Source organism: Crocodylus siamensis, chromosome 2 (genome assembly GCF_052110815.1).
Source record: "Crocodylus siamensis isolate JL-2025a chromosome 2, ASM5211081v1, whole genome shotgun sequence".
In the NCBI taxonomy this organism is placed as follows: Eukaryota; Metazoa; Chordata; order Crocodylia; family Crocodylidae; genus Crocodylus; species Crocodylus siamensis.
In genome coordinates this window covers 164,546,634-164,568,736 of record NC_143396.1, presented here as the reverse complement: position 1 = coordinate 164,568,736, position 22,103 = coordinate 164,546,634, and the positions used below count along the sequence as shown (strand labels likewise).

General features: G+C 48.0%; 1 protein-coding gene across 2 annotated transcripts in view; it reads right to left on the bottom strand.

The window, feature by feature from the left end:
* RBPMS (RNA binding protein, mRNA processing factor) overlaps positions 1-22,103 on the bottom strand; it is a 191,824-nt gene that overhangs the window by 6,591 nt on the left and 163,130 nt on the right. For both annotated transcript variants that reach the window (XM_090032032.1, XM_090032031.1), the window contains one exon: positions 2,478-2,547. In XM_090032032.1, the coding sequence (XP_089888158.1) occupies positions 2,478-2,547 (70 nt within the window). The remainder of the gene's footprint in view (positions 1-2,477; positions 2,548-22,103) is intronic.

Sequence of the window (22,103 nt, the reverse complement as noted above, 5' to 3'; positions counted from 1 at the left end):
GCCTTAGTACTAGCCAGGGAGTTGCAGGGGGTGCTAACTTCTCTCTTTTAATTTTTACAGTTTAGGTTTGATCCCCATAGAGGACACAAGACCTTTCCTGCCTCAGGCAGGGGGTTGCATTAGATGACCGCTTGAAGTCCCTTCTAGCCTTACTTCTCTATGATTTCCCTGCAAGTAGTGGCACCATTTTATGTGGAGCATGTCTCTCCCAGCCTCTCTTCTAGACTTTCCATTAAAAGAGTACCTTCATTTGAGAGGGTAAATCCCTGCTGAGCTGTAGTGATCTGACATGTGCATTTGATCTAATCCACCTGCTGTGTAGGGGGAGTCATCATCTTTCAGTGAAACGTTTCTTAACCGTTTAGACCTGGCTGTTGTCAAGAGTAAGGAGGGCTTGCTGCTTGTGCACCAGGGAGGCCAAATTAATGGACACCCCAAGCTTTCTCCTCCTTGGGGAATTTGGGCTCTCTCTTCTTTTCATGCACCCAGGTCTTTTAGGTGAAAACACCCTCATAAATCACCTCTGTTGGACTCCAGCAATAGCAGCAGACCAGGTGACCCTCAGCAAACCAGAACCCAGCCTGACGGGGCATCAAGGCAAGAGGAACCATTCAGGCAGGAAGCTCAGAAGTGCTGAAGGACCCCTCTTCAGCTGAGAGGTCTCTACGACCTTGGCTTGTGATCCCACGTGGCAAATGTTAATGACAGAAGTAATGTGTGCTTGGTAGGGAACTTGTGGTCTAAATTGAGTGACAGTCCCTGAAATCAGAAATGTCTGGAAGGGCCAAGTACAGCCAGAGCAGTTGCCCTGAACCATCTAGCCACAATGCTACGCTCTCAGAAAGCCCTTGCTAATCATCTCCCAGCCCCAGCTCATCCAGGCATGACATAGGCAGCACCCTGCCTCTGTCCTGTCCCTGGGTGCATGAAAAACACTAAATAGCAGAAAGGGAGAAGGAAGGGCAGTACTGCAACTAGGCTGGGATGTCTGGGACAGCAGCCCTGGGCACTGATTAACAGCTAAAAGCTGCTGTCACAGCTGTTCAATTACACCAGTGGCACAGTGGCAGCCAGAAGTTGCCACTGCCCCCATGTGTCCCGCTGTCCTATGCACCCAGCTGCCTTGTTACCTTCTGAGGAAGGGAAAAGGTGAATACAAGTAGAAAGATAAAACAAAGTGAGAGAGAAAAAATGGTAAAGAAAAAGGAAAAGAAATTCATCCTTCCCTAATGCCAGCTATGAATGCTTAGGTCACAGGAAGAACAAAAGAAAAGAATACAGGAAAGGTCCCTGCATAGGACAAGTTACTAAAGCCACTTCAGTGTGAACTATTATTTTAATGACCAAATGACTCCAAGAGAATGATAAGATGTCATAATCTGCCTGGTGGGGTCTTGGTGATACAGCACAGAAAACACCTCTGTAAATCTGGAGATCTGCAAGATCTCTCTGCTTGTTCCATACAGACTGACTCAGAGCCCCATACCACAGCAAAAGGAGCTGTCATTAGTTCTGCCATAGCAAGACCCTTCCCTACACTCTACCTGCTGTGATTACTCCAACCTCTTCCTGGGAAGTGAATCTGATGTGGCAAACATCCACTTACACCAGGGTTGGGCAGAATATAGCCTGCGGGCCACATCCAACCCACCAGGCCATTCTATCCAGCCCACAGGGCCCCTAAAAAATGTAGAAAATATTTATCTGCTGCTGGCTCCCTGTCAAAGATGACAGGAGATAAAGGCAGTAGGACCCAGGGGGAGCCTCAGCAGGAACGCAGCAGCCCATCCCCACCCCATCCCCAGCCATTTCCCTGCCTTCCTGCCCCTTCAGTGCTCCCACACCACGTGGCTCCCAACATGGACCAGGGAGCATGGGGCCTTGCTAGTACCGTGTGTGTGTGTGTGTGTGTGTGTGTGTGTGTGTTCGTACGGTAAGTCTTACATGCATACCCCACCATACATATACCCCCATCCCCCACACCTATCCACCCTCCCCAGACACACCCACACCCTTCCCCACATCCCACGCACAATCACATGCTCCCTGATCCCACACTCACAGCCCCCCCCCACAAACTTATACACAATCCCCACAATATACAAGAGTAAGACTTCATTTTAAGCTATTGTGCAATCACCTCTATGTACACTACATAAACACGTGTAAGTCAGGACAAAAATATTTTTTGAAATCAAATTAATGAATATTTTAGATGTTTGCTTTTTAGAATATAAGTTGGTATTTTTCTGGTTCCAAGATGGCAAAACCCCTTGCTGAAAGAGTACTTCCAGGGGCAGGGGAGGGACTTCTGGTGGCAAAGGTCAGGGGCTAGGGGGCAGGACTTCCAGTCACAAGATGGCAACCACAGGGCGGGGCACCTGTTTATGGGCCGAGCTACTCATGCAGCCCTTGAAAGCTTGCTAAAACTGGGTAAGTGGCCCTCTGCCCAAAATAACTGCCCGCCCTTGACTTACACAGTATTTAGCAGAACTGACGGGACTTCCAGCCCTGAGAAGCAGCCTCTGATGGAGGGAGCCAGCGCATCTGAAAAGACAACAGAAGTGGAAGTGAAATTTGGGCTGCAATACACCGCAAGCCTTTGCCATTTGCACAGAACACCTCTGAGAAGACAAAGCAAGAGTAAGGTGCCTTTCTTGGGCTCACCTGAAGTGCCCAGATAGCCTGATCCCCAAACCTGGGCCCCAGCACACATTCATTTCATGACACAATAGGATCTGATCCCCAATCCCAACAACTGCGCCTCCTACTATGCCATGCATGCATGGCAGGAGGTGGAGTTGTTGGGATTGGGGATCAGATCTCAATCATGCCATTACTACTTCCCAGTGCAGGGGGAACTCAGAATCATAACCCCAGCTTCCCCTCTCTACGAGCAAGTTGGAAGAAGAGTGTCCGCTCGTGCATCCAGGTCAACAATCAGCTGATTGTCAAAACCTCATGTTCAGCAGCTCTGGTTGTGCTGCCAGGCCCAAGAGATCAGAGGCTCCCAGTGGATAGGAGGGAGCTGAACAGCATCCCCCACTGGAGAACTTTAAACCCCAGCTGCCACTTCCATAAGCACCTTGAGAACTTGGGAGTTGCTCCCTGATGTCTGGCTGGATGTACTTCTGCCCCTGGGGATCAGACAAAGGCTGTGCTACCCCCAGTCCATCCCACAGATTGCAGATGGGACAGCTATGTCCTACCTAGACCCTGTAACTTCCCCTTGCTGAGTCTAGGTTCAGTTGGATGTGAAGATCTATCACGGGTTAGTCTCAACATGCCACACGTTCAATGTAAGGCAGATTACAAGCGAACCACAAAGGCATTATACATTATGTGGAGTGTCTTTGTGGCTCATTTGCTATATTATCATGCCATACATTGGTTTTAACTTGTCATCAGTTTACTATTTATGGTGTGATTAACATCTTAACCAGGTGTTAAATGTGGCATATGCTAGAGAACCCTTGGGTTCAGGCACTTTTTCTTTTGGCTCTGGGAAGGTAAGATCCACAGACGCAACTTGTTGGCATGGGTTCTACTCTGTTTGCAAGAAGGCCATACAGAGTTGACTTACAGCAAGGGCCAAAAAGAACTTTCCTTAGAACAGGTGCTCTATGACCCTGCCTGCGGGAGGGACCAATCTGGAGGTGGCTGAGCAGAACAGGGGAGGCTGGCACATACGTTTGCAGATTTCCTTTGTGCTTACTTCCCTCTTAGCACTGGCACTGTGTGCAGGGATGGGCCTTTCTGCAGGGACACATCCTAAACACACAACTGAAAACCCAAAAGGCCCAGAACACTAGCCAAGTATTGGTTCAGTTTAGTGTCTCAGACTGCCCCATATTCTCCCACCAAGCCAACAGCAGCAACTCAGGTAATACAAGCCCCCCTCCCACATCAGAGAGTGCCCTTTGCATTAGTTTGATGCTCCCCATACCAATTGCATGTACTTGAGGTCTGAGCTCTAAAGCTTAGCATAGCAGAAGTTTCCTGCACTGATTCCTGAAGATACTGTACAACTGTTGCTAAAAGCTTGGAAAAGTGCCTGGAAAAGTTCCATTGGGGTTCCCATGTTCACTGAGCCTTGCTGAGTCCAGCTCCTAAGCAAAAAGCCCCACATAATTGAAGTTCTGAGGGGTACTGCAGGTTTGCACAGGTAAAAGGCTTCCTAGCTCATTCTCTTATGGTTGCCAGCTCCATAGGACAAGTGGGATTAAGAGGACTAAAGACATCTTCCAGCTACTGCACTTGGTACTGGGGACTATGCACTGTCAGCATGGGCGACTGGTGCCTTTGGAGTCTGGGGGGTGTACCAGATCACCAATGGGGGAGGGGAGTCCCCCAGCAGCCGACTGACGACCAGTGAGGGGAGGGGGTCCCCCAGCGGCACTTCTGTTTTTGCGGCTGGTGCTTCCAGGGGGTGCACGGCTGATCTCAGGGGGTGCATACACCCCCTACACATTGCCAGTGACTGTCAGGAAGGCCCATTTCATACATGTTTAGGGCAGAACAGACATACCCACTGTTGGTTGGCCTGGAAAGTGGCTTTTCCTTTCCCAAATATAAAGCAGTGTTGCCAGGAGTCTCACTGGAAATGGGAGTTTGGGTCTGATCTACCTGTCTTAACCACTTAATTTTACAAGTAGCCCCTGTGGCCAATGGCCTGGCCTGTGTCTAAAGCCCTACTCAGTGGAAGACTGTGGCATCGCTGGCTGCACAGTGCCATTTACTAATTTGGGCAGTTTTCACTTGCCTGCTGAGCTGATCAGTAGCGTAAGACACAGCAGACTAATACATTTCAGGCTGATGCCTGTTGTACAGTCAGCACTGGCTCCTGAATGTGAACAGGGCTGGAAGAGGAAGTAAGCAAAGTTTCCCCACATTACCAGCAGGCCAAAAGGTTGAGGAAAAAAAAATGGGCTAGACCAAAGGCGAAACATGAAGGCAAGAGACAAAGTCTGGGTTACCTCACAAGTCGTGTACAAATTACCTCCAAACCCAACCATTCCTCAAGCCTTTGGCTGAATCCTAGCAGCTAAGGCAACATCATAAGGACCTTCACACTGAAATTATGAAGGCTGAAAATACCCCTTGCTATTTTGGCTCTGGATTTCATGCCAAATTAAGACCAGGCTGAATTAAGCTGGTTAGGCCCGTTCAGACACAACACTTAACAAATTCTCACAGTACTAACATGAAGTGAGGTGAAACCAGATAATTTTGACTGAGGTTTTAGTTCATCTGAATTAAAACAAAAATAACTGAAAAGCAGGAGGATCAAACACACATAAACAGAAACAGGTTAAGGTTTCATAAGCTCTTGCAAATGGAGACCACTACTTTAGAAACAATTTCATGCCTCTAGGACAGGGGTCACCAACCTTTTAGGAGTGCTGGGCCAAATTAACAGAACTAGCTCCAAAAACAGCCCACCACTTCCAGCCCAGCTGCTACTGTTGCTGTGTGTCCCCTCACCCTCCACTGAAGTGCCACCAACCTGCCACCAACCTACAGTGTGGGTAGTAAAATGCCAGAGCAGAGGAGTCTTTCTTATGAGATGTATGTGTCAGGAGGTTGAGACTGTCTCTTTGTATACATGTATAATCTTCCAGATGGGAAATGGATGTTGAGGAGTTAGTGAGCCATACACAGGATCAGAGAAGTAAGAAGGGAACAAGGCAGTGAAGGGAGAACAACAGGCTGAAGATGCTGGTGACCCAACACAGCTTTTTATTAAGTCCCCTTTTTGTGTTTGGTGAAGGCGTAAAGAAATTGTGAGGATCCTCCCAGGATGCCCAGGAATATGTCACAGATCTTTGTAAGAAGGAAATTTTTCAAACTTCTTGGATAGCAGACTTGACCTACAGGGAGATGGCCGTCCTGATTGCATGGAGGCCTTGCTGTCTTTCAGCACAGGAGACAGGCAAAGAAGCCAGTTTTCTTAATGACTGACCTGGCTTCATGGAAGCTGAGTGCTTTGCAGAGATCTAAATAGGGCCATCTGCCATCTCCTCTCAGGAGGAGAATGCTTGAAGCAAGGTGAAGATGTCAAGCATGTTAGAATATTTAAAATATGGTCGTGAGCCATATGCCTGCCTTAGCTTCCCCACATTCCCATTCATTATTACTCAATAATGAAGTTGAATGAATGAGTCAATCTCTACGCAGTACTCAAGGAAGTGTGTGATGGCAAAACAGCAGAGGAGTATTTAAGTTGGTATAGAATGGCCCATCAAGACCTGGATGGAGCTAACCACAGAAGGAAGAGCATACTGGTAAAGATGATGGCAGCCTAGTGACTAGACATTAACTTACAAATAGTGCAGGGCAACAGGAATTTTTCCTTGGTGCATCACAGGGAAGCACCAAGACTTAAACACAGAGTGGGACAGAACCCAAAATGCATCCTAGGAGAATCAGGTAGGTTGAGCAGTGACTGCTACTTTTATGGGCTGTCTTAAATTTGGCTTGGCCATAGTAACTTAAGGATTCTGCCTGCTGTGACTGATAAAAACTAGCTCATTTCAGTGCAGTTACTGCTTGTTGCATTACTTCCCTAAAAAGTCAAGTCCTCAGAAGAAGCTGAGCCATGTTTCACTTCTGGGTGAGGTAATAGAGACAGGCAAGAATGACATATTCCAGGGCCCAATATCATTTTGGAAGGAGCCATGAGTTTCACTCTTATTAAGAAGCTCTAACTAGGGCTGGCTTCAAGAGATACTCAGAGAGAAAGGAGGGGGAGTGAGGTCTTGATTGTGATAGGTGAGGGAAGTTACTCCAGCAGTCACTCTGGGGCAGTCTGGGGAACTACTCTTTTTAGAAAAGATTTTTCACTCTAAGTTACCTTGCCAGGCAAACCATTTAATACCTGTTCCTGTAGCCAGAATGGCTGCTGTCTGGATAGACTTGTTGGCCACAGGGCCAGAAAAGTCCATTTGGATCACCTAGTCTGACCTGCATAGCATGGACCAGATGGTTTTAGCTAGCTAACCAATTCACTAGCTTGTGGTTTTGCTAGAGGTCCTTTAGAAAGAGATGCCTAGTTTGGGAAGGGAGAATGCACCATGTCCATAGGGAAGTTGTCTCAATGGTTAACCATTCTCACTGTTTGAAATGTGCATCTTCTATGTGGTCTGCATTTATGCAGGATGACATCTGAGCCACTAGATTCTTTTTTCTTTGTTTGCTATATTAGAGCCTTCTACAGACAGAACCTTCTTAGTAGGTGCTTGTAAGCTGTAATCAAGTAACCCAGGCATACCAAAGTTTGTTAAAATTAAACATCAATGGATCAAAGATTGCCTCCCTTGATTCATTTTAAACTCCTGGGCAGAAGTTACATGACCTTGATGACTTAAAAGTGTTTAATCCTAGTAGCTCAGGAGTGGGCAAAATATGGCCTGCAAGCCAAATTTGGCCTGCCAGGCCATTCTATCTGTTCTGTGGGGACCCTAAAAAATTTAGAAAATTAATATTTATCTGCCTCTGGCTGCCTGCCAAAGATGACAAGGCACCAGGGGCAGTAGGACCCAGGGGAAGCTGGCAGCAGAACCCAGCAGAAGCAGCAGCAAGGCTAGCCGGTTAAGCCCCAAACCCAATCTCCCCCCACAGCTGGCTTAGGATCCCAGGACTGTTCCTGCCTCCCTGCTCTGGAGAGGAAAAATCAGATAAGAAGTGGAGGAAGACAGGGGAGGACTGCAGGTGATTGCCGCAGTCCTCAGGGCCAGGCCAGGTCAGGCTGGCTCAGTTCCTGTGGTGGGGTGGGGAGCAGAGAGGAATGGTAGCAGCAGCAGTAGGGGGGGAAATGGCAACGAGTGGGTGCATGGAAGCATGGCAACAGCTGGGCGGGAGTGCAGGGTTCATGCTGGTGTCCCAGGGCCAATGCTGGCAGGATGGCAGGAGCATGGGGTCCAGGCCAGCAGGGGCTCTGTGGAGCTGGGCTGGCCTGCGCCAGTAGGGAGAGGGGGACAGCTGGGACACGGTGCCAGAGCAGAGGGTGGTTGGGGGGGGTTGGACAGGGAAGTGGCAAGAGAAGGGCAGAGATGGCAGATGGGGTGGGGGGAAGTGGCAGCAAGCGGGAGCATGGGGCCCATGCCAGGGCCAGGAGCAGAGGAGCGTGGAGCCCAGGCTTGGAGGAGCACTGGCAGGTGCTGTAGGCAAACACTCTTCAGCCACCCTCCCCCCACACATTCACATCCCCTCACAAGCCCCATACCTGCTCACATCCCACATATCCACACACACACCCACATGTTCCCCCACCCCACATACACCCCCCCTGTATGCCTATCCTCTACCCCACAAACCTCACATACACAATCACACCCTCCCCCACACACCCACAGCCTCCAACAAACCTATACCCACCCCCCATGCTTCCCACCCCACCACAATATACATAGATTCATAGATGTTTGGTTCAGAAGTGACCTCAATGGATCATTGAGTCCAACCTCCTGCCTGCAGCAGGAAAAAGTGCTGGGGTCATGTCACCCCAGCCAGGTGCTTGTCCAGTCTCTTCTTGAAGACCACCAAGGTAGAGGAGAGCACCACCTCCCTTGGAAGCCCGTTCCAGATTCTGGCAACCCTTACTGTGAAGAAGTTCTTTCTGATGTCCAACTTAACTTAAACCTCCTCTCTATCAGCTTGTGGCTGTTGTTCCTGGTTATTCCAAGGGGTGCCCTGGTAAACAGAGCATCTCCTATTCCCTGCTGCCTCTCCTGCCCGGCCCCCCCCCCCCGCCCCCCCGAGCAGGAGAAATACAAGAGTAAGGCTTCATTTTAAGCTATTATACAATCATCTGTATGTACACTACACAAACACACGTAAATCAGGATAAAAATGTTTTTTGAAATCAAATTAATGAATGTTGTAGATGTTTGATTTTTAGATTATAATGTGGTATTTTTCTGGTTCCGAAATGGCAGACCCCCTTGCTTAAAGGAGTACTTCCGGGGCACAAAGGAAGGGACTTCTGGTGGCAAAGGTTAGGGGGCAGGACTTCTGGTGCCAAGATGGTGACTAGGGCACCTGTCAAGGGGTGGGGCTACCCTTGCAGCCCTTGACAGCTTGCCAAAACTCGGTAAGTGGGCCTCCAGCTGAAATAAATGCCTACTCCAATAGTAGCTGCTTCCTTGTGTGGAAGAAGACCCATTTCACTATGTCTCAAAATATAGCAGGCAGTGCCCCTTGAATAGCAAGCTGTAAACCAGAAAGGGACTTAACCATTGACTTTAGGGCTTCATACACTTGGCCCAGTCACACCATTAGCCCCCAGGCTATGGGCCAGGTCTATGCCTGGGTTGCCAGTGGAAAGATGGGAAAGAGAACAGCTGCTCAGACCAATGCAGCCTGTCCACAAACAAAAGGTCCCCGTGTAGAACAGTCTTTATACCAGACAAGCACGTTTGTTCTGAATCACTGTGCAGGTAGAAGCTGAGCAGCCCAGGCTAATTTGCTAGGGTGATAACGTGGTCTATGGCTATTGCCTGGAACAATGAACAGCCCAAAAGCTGCTCTAATGCAGGCAAAAAGAGCCATTTGGGTACTCCCCTCCTGAACAGCAGAAACAGGGAGTTAACAGGAGAGTGGAACTGAAGCAACTTTCAATCCAGTTACCAAAATGCTCCCCATTCTCATTTAAAGGCAGGACTAAATGAGAGAGCAAAGTCTGATCTTCCTTCTCCAAGCCCATTTCTAGTCACAAAGAGAAAGCCCATTTTTCCTGAGCTTTTAGCTCATGTCAGCTCTTACTCAGCATTTATCTTTTCATTTTTCTTCACATAATTTGCCACCCTGTCCCACCTTTGCATGGTGCAGGGTCCTGTCCAGGCACCAGGACTGTGTGTTCTCTTCCAGGCCCTTGCTCTGGGCATGTCTACACTGAGCCATTAGCAAATGCTGGATGGGGTGGCCCTAAGTGCACCTCACCCACCTTCTCCTGCTCACATTCACCAAGCTCAAAAATGGAACAGTGAACCTCCTCTGGGAGCATCCCCTGCAGCTGCTCTCTAAACCTCTGTCCCTGGCGTACTTGAACGCAGCTACTGGGGACACACCTGTGACTTCATGGCCCCTTTTCTAGGTTTAGTGTGTATGCGTGAGCAGAAGCAAATGGGAAGATGACAAACCCTAGCCTCTGCACATACAGAACTAGTGGTCCCATTTCACCTAACGGTTCTATTGTGGGGTCATGAGGAGAGAGGTTAATCCATGGACACAGAGCCACTTCAGCTACCAGGATGAAGAAAAATGTCTAAGGTAAACCTCTGCTCACTGTCTCATGGGCAGGTGCCTATCTCAAGAGCAGAGGCCTGCATCATTTGGAACTATGTTAGAAGGAAGCTGAAAGGAGCAGATGGCATCCCTTAGCTGCTAATCAGGAGGGCTCAGCAGGACGCTTCAGATCCATGTCAGTGTGGCTTCACCGGGCTGAAGTCAGAAGAAGCATAGACCACTTTCTCATTGAGTTCACTTCCACAATAGTGACTGGGATCAGCAGATGTCCCTCATGTTTAGAAGAGCTGGCAGACTTCCAGAGCTGCATGGAGTCATTATGATGGTGTATCCTACATACTCAGGAGCAGAGTCTCCCTTGGATCTGCAATACTGTTCATACAGAAACTAATGTGGTGTCCTATTCCCTTTACACCCCCCAAAAAGGTGAGTGCTTCTCACCTTGATACTCATGGTTCTAAGCAGTAACAAGACTGCCAGCAATCTACCTGCACGATCATTATTTCCCTCAAAGCGATTTATAGTTTAATGAACTCTAACTTTCGGCTAATAAAAACCCCCAGATTGGTCTGGAAACAGCTTGGGTACTACAGCAACATACCAAAGAGAGGTAAAGAACAACTAGAAGCAAAAGAACTGGTCTTGTGCTATTGCTCCTGATAGACACACAGGTCTATTTTCCCCATCTATTTCCCTCAATTTCCCATATCGCTCTGGGAAAGGCATCACCACATCACATCAGAACAGGCTGCCAAATGCTGCAGAACCTCTCCAATTCTCTCTGAGTGGTGCACAGGCACCAGGCAAATGGAGTACCCAGCAGCCTAAAGCAATTGCGTCCCACACCTGTGAAGGAGATCTAGCTGTTACTGTCCCATGTACCTGAGGCTTTCCTTCTCTGCACCAAACAGAAATGCCACATAGCAGTTATAACACCAGAATAGCCAGCACTTATTTCACAGAGAGGGGACACAAGACTCTTCATTTGAGTCAGCAGAGGAAATCCTCGTAGAACATACTTTTCCACTTGGACAAAAGGAGACTTAGCTGTTTATTTCTCACTAACCTTAACCAGGTCTGTCTTCCCTTGCCATGCTGCAAACATGCCCACTGCATCATAGAAGTGTGTTGAGGAAAGACATAAAAAGAAACACCTACCCTTACTTATGGCCTGGTGCCCCTGAGTCCAAGAATTCAACAGTCAAATAGTAGAGCTGGTGTTACCTTCCTGGGATAGATGGTAAAGGAGGGAAAGGAGGGCATTCCTGCTGCAGTTGTGTGGGTGGGGGAAGACCCTGAAGACACAGTAAAATGGGGGAAGGATGTACTCTGCACAACTGATATCAGTGTCAGGGTGCAGCGGGTGGAAATCAGTGTTTCCTGTGGAGAGAATAACACGTTCCCAGTACCCAAAATGATTAAGTGGATGCATGACAAGGTGCAGTTGACCTTCCTGACTGCATCCCCACACTGCCGGCCCATGTTCATCTTGGCATCAATGATGACTCCAAGATCCTTTTCTGCCTCTGCACTGACGAGAAGGGAGTTCCCCAGCCTGCAGATATACTGCTGGTTCTTCCTCCCCCGGTGCATCACCTTGCACTTGTCAGTGTTGAATCCCATCCTATTCTCATCCGCCCACCCCTGTAGCCTGTCTAGGTCCGATTGTAGCCTATTCCTTCCTTCTAGCATGCCCGCATCCCCCCACATCTTAGTGTCCTCAGCAAATTTGAACAGGGTGCTTTTTACTCCCTCGTCCAAGTCACTGATGAAGATGTTGAACAGTGCAGGCCCAAGGACCAAGCCCTGGGGGACTCCACTGCCCACATCCCTCCAGGTTGAAAATGACCCATCCACCACCACTCTCTGGGTGCGGCCCTCCAGCCAGTTGGCGACCCAACTGACTGTGTGGGCGTCGACACCACAGCCCCCGTTTCTTAATGAGAACAGGGTGAGAGACAGTGTCGAAGGCCTTCCGGAAGCCAGAAGGACTATGTCCACTGCTACCCCTGCATCTAAGGATTTGGTGACCTGGTTGTAGAAGGCCACCAGGTTGTTCTGACAGGACCTGCCTCTAATGAACCCATGTTGGTTGCTCCTAAGCATAATCTCCCCTGCTGGCCCCTCGTGGACATGTGCCAGAATTATTCTCCCAAAAAGCTTACCCAGGATCGAGGTAAGACTAACTGGCCTATAGTTTCCCGGGTCCTCCTTCCCTTTTTGAAGATGGGAACCACATTGGCCCTCTTCCAGTCCTCTGGCACCACACCAGAGCACCATGAGTGCTCGTACAGCCGTGCCAGGGGTCCCGCAATGACCTCAGCTAATTCCCTCAGCACTCTGGGGTGGAGATCGTCTGGACCAGCTGATTTAAATATGTCCCGTCTCTCCAGAAGTTCCCTGACTAGATCCTCCCTGACCCTTGGCCTCGGTGCGCCTCCCCTGGGGCCGGAGGGGGACCCGGTGGGGGCGCTGATCTGGTCCCTGCTCAGGAAAATGGAGGCAAAGAAGTCATTAAATAGATTAGCTTTGTAGTCTGGTGTGACGACCAACTTTCCTACCGTGTCTTGCAGGGGCCCCACATTACTGGGTACCTTCTTTTTGCCCCCTATGTATTTAAAAAAGGACTTCTTGTTGTCCTTGATCTGGGAAGCTAGTCCCAGTTCCTAATGTTGAGCCTGAATCGATCTTCCAGGAGTTAGTGGCCATCATTCCTGGTTTTCCCCAAGGGTGCCCTGGTGAACAGTTGCTCACTGAGCCCTTGATGTACTCCTCTAGTGTAGCTGCAAGCTGCTACCAGATCCCCTCTTAGCCTTCTTTTCCTCAGGCTGAAGAGTCCCAGATCCTTCAGCCTTTCCTCATATGGCTTGCTGTGTAGGACTCTGATCACATGGGTGGCTCTTCTTTGGACTCTCTCAAGCTTGTCCATGTCCTTGTTAGCGTAGTGCCCAGAACTGGACACAGTGCTCCAGCTGTGGTATCACCAGTGCTGAGTAGAGCAGAAGAATCACCTTCCTTTTGGTGGAGATGCATCAATTGATGCATACCAGTGTATTATTTGCCCTGCTGGCTACAGTGTCACACTGCTGCTCATATTCATACTGTAGCCTATTATTACCCCCAGGTCCCTTTCATTTGTGGTGCTAGTCAATTTGGCGCCACCAAGCCTGCAGGTGTGTTGGGGGGTTGCTCGTCCCCAGATGGAGCATTTTACATTTCTCAATGTTGAACTTCATCTGGTTCCAACTTGCCCAACTTGCTAGCCTATCTAGATCCACCTGTATCTTGGCTAGTGAGCTCTTCACCCCCACATCCAAATCACTGATAAAGATGTTGAAAAGTACTGGACCAAGTACTGGCCTCTGCAGGACACCACTGGCTACTTCTTGCCAGGATGACACAGATCAGTTCATTAGGACTCTCAGGGTCCTACCCTGCAGCTAGCTTCGTACCCACCTAACTGTCTCACAGTTAATCCTACAATCCTCCAATTTTCTCGTAGAACATTGTGGGATACTAGATCAAAGGCTTTTTGGAAGTTAAAGTATACAATGTCAATCTCTTCTCTCTTTTTCAGGTGGTGAGTTACCTGATCATAAAAGGAGATGCGGTTGGTAAGACAAGACCTGCCCATGATGTAGCCATGCTGGCTGTCATTCAGAGTCCTACCTTCTACAAGCCTATCAAACATAGACTCCTTAATGAATTTTTCCAGGATTTTCCCTGGGATAGAAGTTAGGCTAACTGGCCTATAGTTACCCAGGTCCTCCCTCTTCCCCTTCTTGAAGATGGGCACAACCTTGGCCCTCTTCTCGTCCTTGGGGACCACAGATCATAGGTTCAAAATAGTTTGATGAGCCATCCTGGAGACAATCATAGGTGCATCCACAATTTTAAAAAGGCAGGTGTGGGAGCAGTGATCACTGCTGCAGGGATGGCTGCACTCCCACTTCCAGCCTTGCTCACCTTCACCCCCACCAAGGTGGGTAGTAGACCACATGGCAGGATCAGCAGGTAGGGATTTTTTTTTTACATCCCTGAATCAGGTAAGAAACTTCCCTTGCTCTCAGCACCCCCTTACCTGCCCCTTCATGCTCAACAGCACATCCCTTTCCCACCCATCCTCCCCCTTGCCCTCTTTATTTATATCTCTTGGCTCAGGAAGGGGACACTCCTGTCTGCTCCTGCCTTGTTCCAGCCAGGGCTGAAGAGAGCCAGGTTTGGCTAGGAACAGCAGCAAAGGTGCACTGGTTCCCCCTCTCTTCACCTGTTCTCAGGCTGGGGGGAAACACCCAGGGGAAATGGGTAGGCACGGGGAACCTACCTGCTGCCACCACTGTCCCTGCCTGAACCTAGCCCTCTGCACAGCCTGGCTAGAGCAGAGCAGAAGTAGCTCTGGAGGTCACCCCCCACCTGCCCTTGCATCAGCTGGCGGGGGCAGAAGCAGCAGCAAGATAGATGAAATGGAGGAATGAGAGGTGCCACTGAGCATGGAGGAGAAAGGGATTCTTACCTGCTTCAGGGACTTAAAAAAAAAGTCCTGGCTGTTGGTTCCACATTGGTCCAAAAGGGGTGATGAGACTGCCACCACACCCCACCTGGATGCAACAAAGGAAAGCCATTCTCACCAGGTTAGCTGCCTGCCAGCATAGTCACCATATGATCCAGGGTCCTGCAAGCACCACAGACACAGACCATGACTGCCTGAGCTGTGAGATCATTGTGGGCTCTTCTGTAATCACTGGGCATTTATAGATGTGCTCCGGGAGGTGGGGCACTTGAATTAGTGAGCCAGGCTAACGAACAGTGCCCAAGCGTCACGTGTATCAGTGTCCCCATGCTGAAAAAAACGGCGGCGGGATGCTTTGAACTAAAGCTGAATCAAAAAAGCTTTAGTTCGAAGTGCCCTGCTGCCATTTTTTCAGTGTGAGGATCCTGATACACATGACACTGAAGGCTGCTGGAGCATGGTAAATTCCATGCTCCAGCAGACTCAATTAACTAAGTCAGCTCTGACATGCTGGATTTACAGCACTTCGGAGCAACCTCCTTGCATGTGTGTAAGTGCACTGAGACCAGAGAGAATAATCCCTCACCCTGGGCCAAGCTGTTAGCACTACTGATTGGAAGCCAAGATGTTACCACCTTTAATATCACAGTTCTAACCTCAGGGAGATTATTTTTGGTGGTATCAGACAGCATTTTATGGCTTTTTATGCACACTGAATAGGCCACACTTTTGTCTCTGACACATCAGGGTGAGACGCTCTAAGAAGTGCAGTGTAGGACTTCTGGCTCAGAGGGACTGGTGATGGGGACTTTTAACCTGTCATAGGTTGCTCTGGTGGGGTGGGGCAGAGGTCTCTGACCTAACTGAGATTCTGGGGGTCCATCCAATTATCCTTGGGGGATCCATCCATCCTCCTTGTATGTGCAATTCACCACATCAAGGCCAGAATCAATAGCATGCTACATGCTGTGAACCTGACTCTGACACTTCTCTCCCACCCACTGGCATGCCTCTTACACCAAAACTTGATCTCACCCTGTGGGATTAGATAAAACCTACCATATTAAGACCAGCATCATCTGAGTTTTTAAAATGTTGACAGTCTCTTGACTGGTACACCACAAATGAGTAAACAACCATGCAGCAGGGCAGATCAAGTCCTTTCTAGTTCTTACTGCCACTGATTTCATCTGGGGACTGAACTCCATCACATCACATACATTTCTATTTGCCTGAATTTTGGGATAGACCCAGCCGTGTTCCTTACCAGATCTGCCTGTTCCCTGTGCAAGTCACTGAAACTTCATACAGGGAAAGGCCTTTAATCCTATGGGTACATTCAACAAAAACTCTTCTCTGCTATCATATTTTCTAGTAGCAGTGAGCACGAAATGACTGTGCCAGTATGTCCAAACCCAAGTACTCCAGGTGACTCCATGATGACTGAGTGAAAGCTTCTACTGGCCACTCTTCAACATCTTGGTCTCTCCTACTCTAGGAGACTACACTTGACTACAGCCCAGGCTATAATGACAGAATTATACCTCCCCTAAGCAAAATCCAATCACGGTCTTATGCTTTCCATTTCCCATCACTCTGTAACAAGGTACACACTTAGGACGGCTGACAAAGAAAGTGGCAATAAAGACCTGCCAAATCCAGTTTATTACTTATCTGGATTAGAGGTGACTAGAAGGTAAACATTAAATGGTTTTGTGTCTGCTTTTGCAAATGTTTTAGAGAAGGGATGGTTAAACTGCTAGGTGTTTCCTTTTAGGTCACCAACAGTATAACTTTTCTGACATTTCCTGCGTCTCCAAAACAGTGCAGGTGCTGGCTGTCAAATGTTATTTGACAAAGCAAGTACATATTTGCAATATTTATCATCCTTCTTCCTGCAAATGCTGGGACCTGAAAATCTGGAGTTACATCCAAAAAACCCAAAGTTTGCTATTTTAAAGCAAAGCAGTTTGCTCATCCCTAATTAGCAGTAATGTTGGATTTGCCTTCCCCATAAAGCTCAGTTCTTGTTTCTACTAAAAGGTTCACTTCTCCAGAGTTTACCTGTTAGTGCTGACAGCTAATCAGCATAGGGTGCTGCAAACCAGGCTTCGTGGATCATACTGCCTGCAATAGCAATGCCTGATTAGCACTTACCTATAAAAGGGGCAAAATACTTGCTGCAAGAGCTTTTAAGAGACTGAATGTTTAGAAAGTTCTCTCAGGTCCTCCAGCTATGATCAAGCTCACAGATGCTCTCTCTCCTTTACTAAGAAAAACTGAACATGTTAATTACCATAATTATTTATTACTGAAACAGTTTTGCTTCAAGGCCAAATTCTGCTGGACAATTCTACCTCGGAGCCTGACTCATACTGAAAGAAATATCCATTGTGAACCATACTTTTAAATGAATGAACTAATCCTGCTCTCATTGATCTCTGCAGGAATTTTGCTTCCTTGGGGAGGGCAGGGTTTCACCAGGAGTTTGAAAGATGTTCTGGAACTTCTCGCAAGTCAGTTTCCACTTGAAGACGAACAAGATGATCTGTTCCATTAATTACATCCGCTGCATCAACATGTTACTTTCTCTGTTCACAGAGTGGTTTTCTTTTGCACTAATTAATACAGAAACATTTATTTTCTCCCCGGAGGAAATCTCTCCCCAGCATTTTTAATGAATCCACTTTAATTCTGGGAACAACTCTATATTTCATAGATTTCATAGATTTCATAGACATCAGGGCTGGAAGGGACCTTGGGAGATCATCGAGTCCAGCCCCCTGCCCAAAGGGCAGGAAGTCAGCTGGGGTCATAGGATCCCAGCAAGATAAGCATCCAATTTACTCTTGAAGGTGTTCAATGTAGGTGCTTGAACCACCTCCAGTGGCAGGCTGTTCTAGACCTTGGGGACTCGGACAGTAAAGAAATTCTTCCTTATGTCCAGCCTGAAACGGTCTTGCAGGAGTTTATGACCGTTCGACCTCATCATCCCTTGGGGAGCTCTGGTGAACAAACGTTCCCCCAGATCCTGGTGGTCACCCCTGATAAACTTATAAGTGGTCATCAGATCACCCCTGAGCCTACGCTTTTCCAGGCTAAAGAGACCCATGGCTCTCAGCCTGTCATCGTAAGATCTGTTTTCCTGACCTCTGATCATGCGCGTGGCTCTCTGGACTCTCTCCAGAGCTTATCTTGCTTATAAGATAAGCAAATGCTCTGGCAGCTGGAAACACAGGACACAAGACACATGTAACAACTGAACTGTTCCCCTAATGGCACTAGTTTGAAAACAGTTCACACTTGTAGTGGGTCATGTCCAGATATGCACTGCCCTAGGGTTCTTGCTATGGGTCTGCCACCAGGGGTGGGGTGGGGTGGGTTGGGAATGAGCACCTGGCACTCTCTGGAGGTTCCCTAGGATTCCCTGAGTGGGGAGAAAGATGCTGATTTACTGGCTGACAGCCAACAACCCCCAACAAACTCACCTCCATCTTCACCAGCCTCAGGGGCCAGAGCACCAGTCCCTTGCCTACAAGCCCAGGGAGCACAGGATGGACCCTGCTGTTTTGCACCTTAAGTCCCATCAGCAGCACTCCTGGGAGAGAAGGTGTTTCTTCCACAGCATCCTTGACCCCCTTCTCACTTCCCTGTGCAACCAGGCTCTAGGCCCCTAGGAAGCACAACCCAACAGACCCAGAAAAAATGGAAAAATGCATCTACAGGCTACTCCATTTCACTGAGGCCTTCCAATCTGACACCAGACCATGGAGTAGCACTTCTGTTAAGGGAGACGAGCAACAACTGGTGGGCCCATATTGTCCTGGACACCTGGGACAATGAGCAGTGGTGGAAGAAATGCTGCATGCCCTGGGCAACTTTTGAGGAGATCTGTGCTGAGCTGACCCCCTGGCTGCAGCTGCAAACTACAAGGGTGAGAGAGCACTTTACTGTGGAGAAGTACATTGCCATCACCATGTGAATGCCTGCAGACAGCCACCAGTTTGTGATGAACCAGTTTGTCATGGGAGAGGCAGCATGAGAGGTGTACCTGGCAATCAAGAATCTGCTAAGACCATTGTATCCAGCTCATGAAGCACCTGGCATGGGGAGCAGGGCATGGGGGCAAGGGTATGCTGACCACAGGAGGCTGGGGCGAGGGGGTGAGTGGGAGTGGCATGCAGCAGCATGGGTGAGAAGAAAGGAAGTCTTTTGTCTGGGTTGCTGCTGCTGCTGCATGGGCAATGTCAGCTCCCATGGCTGGCATTCCTCAGAGCAAATCCTGGTGCCTTGTTTGCTTCCCCCCCACCATGCTTACTTATTGGGAACAGGACTATGCCTGCTCTGGCAAAGGTCCTGGGGAATGGGAGGGGGAGGCAGCACCACTCTGCTTTGCCCACATGCCCTCACAATACAGTTTGGTGCAATACTTCCCTATCTGGCTCCTACAGCTGGGCAGGGGTAGCAGAGAATTTCTCTTGCAATGGTAAAGACTCCCAAAGGGAGATACAGGCAAGCCTTCATGGTTAGCACCCAGGGCAGGTGCCTTGCTTGCCCCACTTCAGCTATGCTATTGCTCCAGCCCTCCTTGTTAAGCTGGACCACTGAGAAGCCAAGAGGAGAAATTATGTGGGGCCAAGAGGACGGTTAGCAAGAAGGAGAGTGGGAGGGACATTGTTTTGAAAGGGGGAGCCTTGGGTTCCTTTTTCTGATCTCCACTCAGTGAAGAACTGAGAAATAAAAGTTTGGCTCCAAGAACTGAATGGGATGGGGATGGAAGCCTATGAAATGCTCTGTGCAGCTCATAATCATAGCCAGAACTTGCAGCTCAAAGACGTTTTTCATGCTCATCTTATCTCATGAGTGCAAAACATAAGCTAGTGATCCCTGCATTGAGCGACCTTGTGGCTCCACCAGAGATGAAGTAAATATTCAATATTACCCTGTTCCTTGGTAAGCTGTTTCAATAGTTCAGTTTCATGCCTTCAACATCATCCCATTTCCATGAGAGGCTTGTTTCCACAATAATCCTGGACTTTCACTCTGGATGACACTGCTCCCTGTCTGTGGTGTGTTTGGTGTGGAATGGCCACAAATCTTGGCAGTGAGACCCTTCTGCTGGCTGACGGCTTTATAGGGGGAACTCATCTGTAGGGGCTTACCAAAACCAGTGCAAGGCAACAAAGACAGAAACATAGGCCCTACAACCTGCGCCATATGGTCACTGTAAGCTGGAACCAGAACTGGGAGGAGTTTTCCCTTTGGAGTTGTATCTGAACTGTGCTTTAGCACTGTGGTCTAGCTCGTATTCAGCAGTTACTCAAAGCAGCAATTCTCAACCTTTTTAGACTCAAGGCACCCCTTGGAAAAATGCCAGTTATTTAGTTTTCATTTACTTTTTCAGTATGAAAAATAATAAAGCAACTCTTTGGTTGCAAAGAACTCAGAAATACCACAACATGTTAGAGGTTGTTGGTTGTAGCCATGTTGATCTAAGGACATAGGCAGACAATGTTCTTTGGGTAGATGTGATATCTTCTCTTAGATCAACTAAATAGTTGGAAAAATTGTTCTTTGCAAGCTTTCGGGCACAAACACCCTTCTTCAGGCAACAGGGAGAGTCTGCTGGTGTTTGTATGTTTTCCTGGGTAGAATAGAAGCCAATATGTAAAATACAGGTCTGTGAAAATACAAATGTGTGGCAGTGAGGATCTGAGGGAATGGGAGACTATAAAATGCACCTCCAGAAATGTAATATATCTCAACCAGTGCACTAATTGCCCTGATGGAAAATAATAGAAGAAACCCAGCAACAACTGCATACCAGAATGAATTCACACTGAAAATCTATCAAAGACAAAAATACCCAATTACCACTCTCTCTACAATCTCTCAGTTCTAATCCTCAAAAGGAATTTACAAAACATTTTTCATTGATGAGCCTACAAACTTTTCATAAATCCACTGAATACAACAAATCATGTACTAAATATATACATTGGATTTATGGGGCATAATAACTTGCCTGCCATCTGATAATCCCAGGTAACCCATCTGCATTTTACCAGCTACATTTTATCACCAGTTTTACATTCCTCCTTTCTCCCACCTCCCCACCTGTCTCTCACCTATTGTCTCCCATTCTCTTAGATCCTCAGTGCCATGCATTTGGATTCTCACAGAAGGAGACACCCACTTTCCTTTGCTCCTCCTTAGTACTCAGTGGAAAAGCCCCATAGGCAGGTTCTCTATATATAGAAACACAGAGATGGAGGGGACCTGAGGAGACCATCTAGTCCAACCAGTGGCGATGTGTAGGGGTTACATGGGGGTGCACACGAACCCTGTGAGAGTGCGGGTGCACACCTTGTCAAGCCGCGCTCCCCATTTAGCTGGTGGGCAGGGAGGCAGGCAGGAGTGGTAAGTGAGATTGGGGGCAGGGATTCCTCTGGTCAGCACAATCAGCCATCAGGTCCCCCACCTCCGGTCAGTGGGATTGACCACTGGGGGACCCTTTCCCCCCGTCAGTCACTAACTGGTGTCACCAGATACCCATGAGCCCAACTACCCTGACCAAGACAGGACCATCCCTGTCTAAACCATCCCAAATGTTTGTCTAATCTGCACTTAAAAACTTACAATGATGGAGAATCTACAACTGCTTTAGGTAACCCATTACAGTACTTAACCACTCTCACAGTTAGAAAGTTCTTCCTAATACCTAACCTAAATCTCTTTGTTTCAATTTAAGCCCATTAGTTCTTGTCCTGTCCCCTGTGCACACTGGGAACAGCTAATCAGCATCCTCAACAACACTTTCTATTTGAAGACTGTTATCATATTCCATAACACAGTCTTCTCTTCTCCTAATTAATTACCCATAGTTCTTCCAAGCTCTCTTATGTTATTTTTTTTAGATCTGTAATAATTTTTTTGGTGTCTGAACTAATTTGTCCATATCTTTTTCAGTCTGTGACCCTAAAGTGACAACAGTACTACAGGTAAAGTTTCATTTGGAATAAATATGAGTGGGGAAAAAAATCACTTACTATAATTTGTATATGAAACTCCCATTGATACATCATAGTGTGCTATTTGGTCGGGGGCTTTTGCCACAACATTTATTTCTGCTGACTCACAGAATCATAGAAAAGTAGGTCTGGAAGTGCCCTTCACAGGTTATCTAGTTTGACTCCTGCTGAAGGCAGCACCATCCCTAGCCAAACCAAGCTGTACAAGGGGTTGTCTAACCTATTCCTAAAACTACATAATACCCTTGTCACACAAATATGTGACATATTGCCCCAAAACACTAGGGCTGCACAAAGCTTTGGTCACTGATTCGATC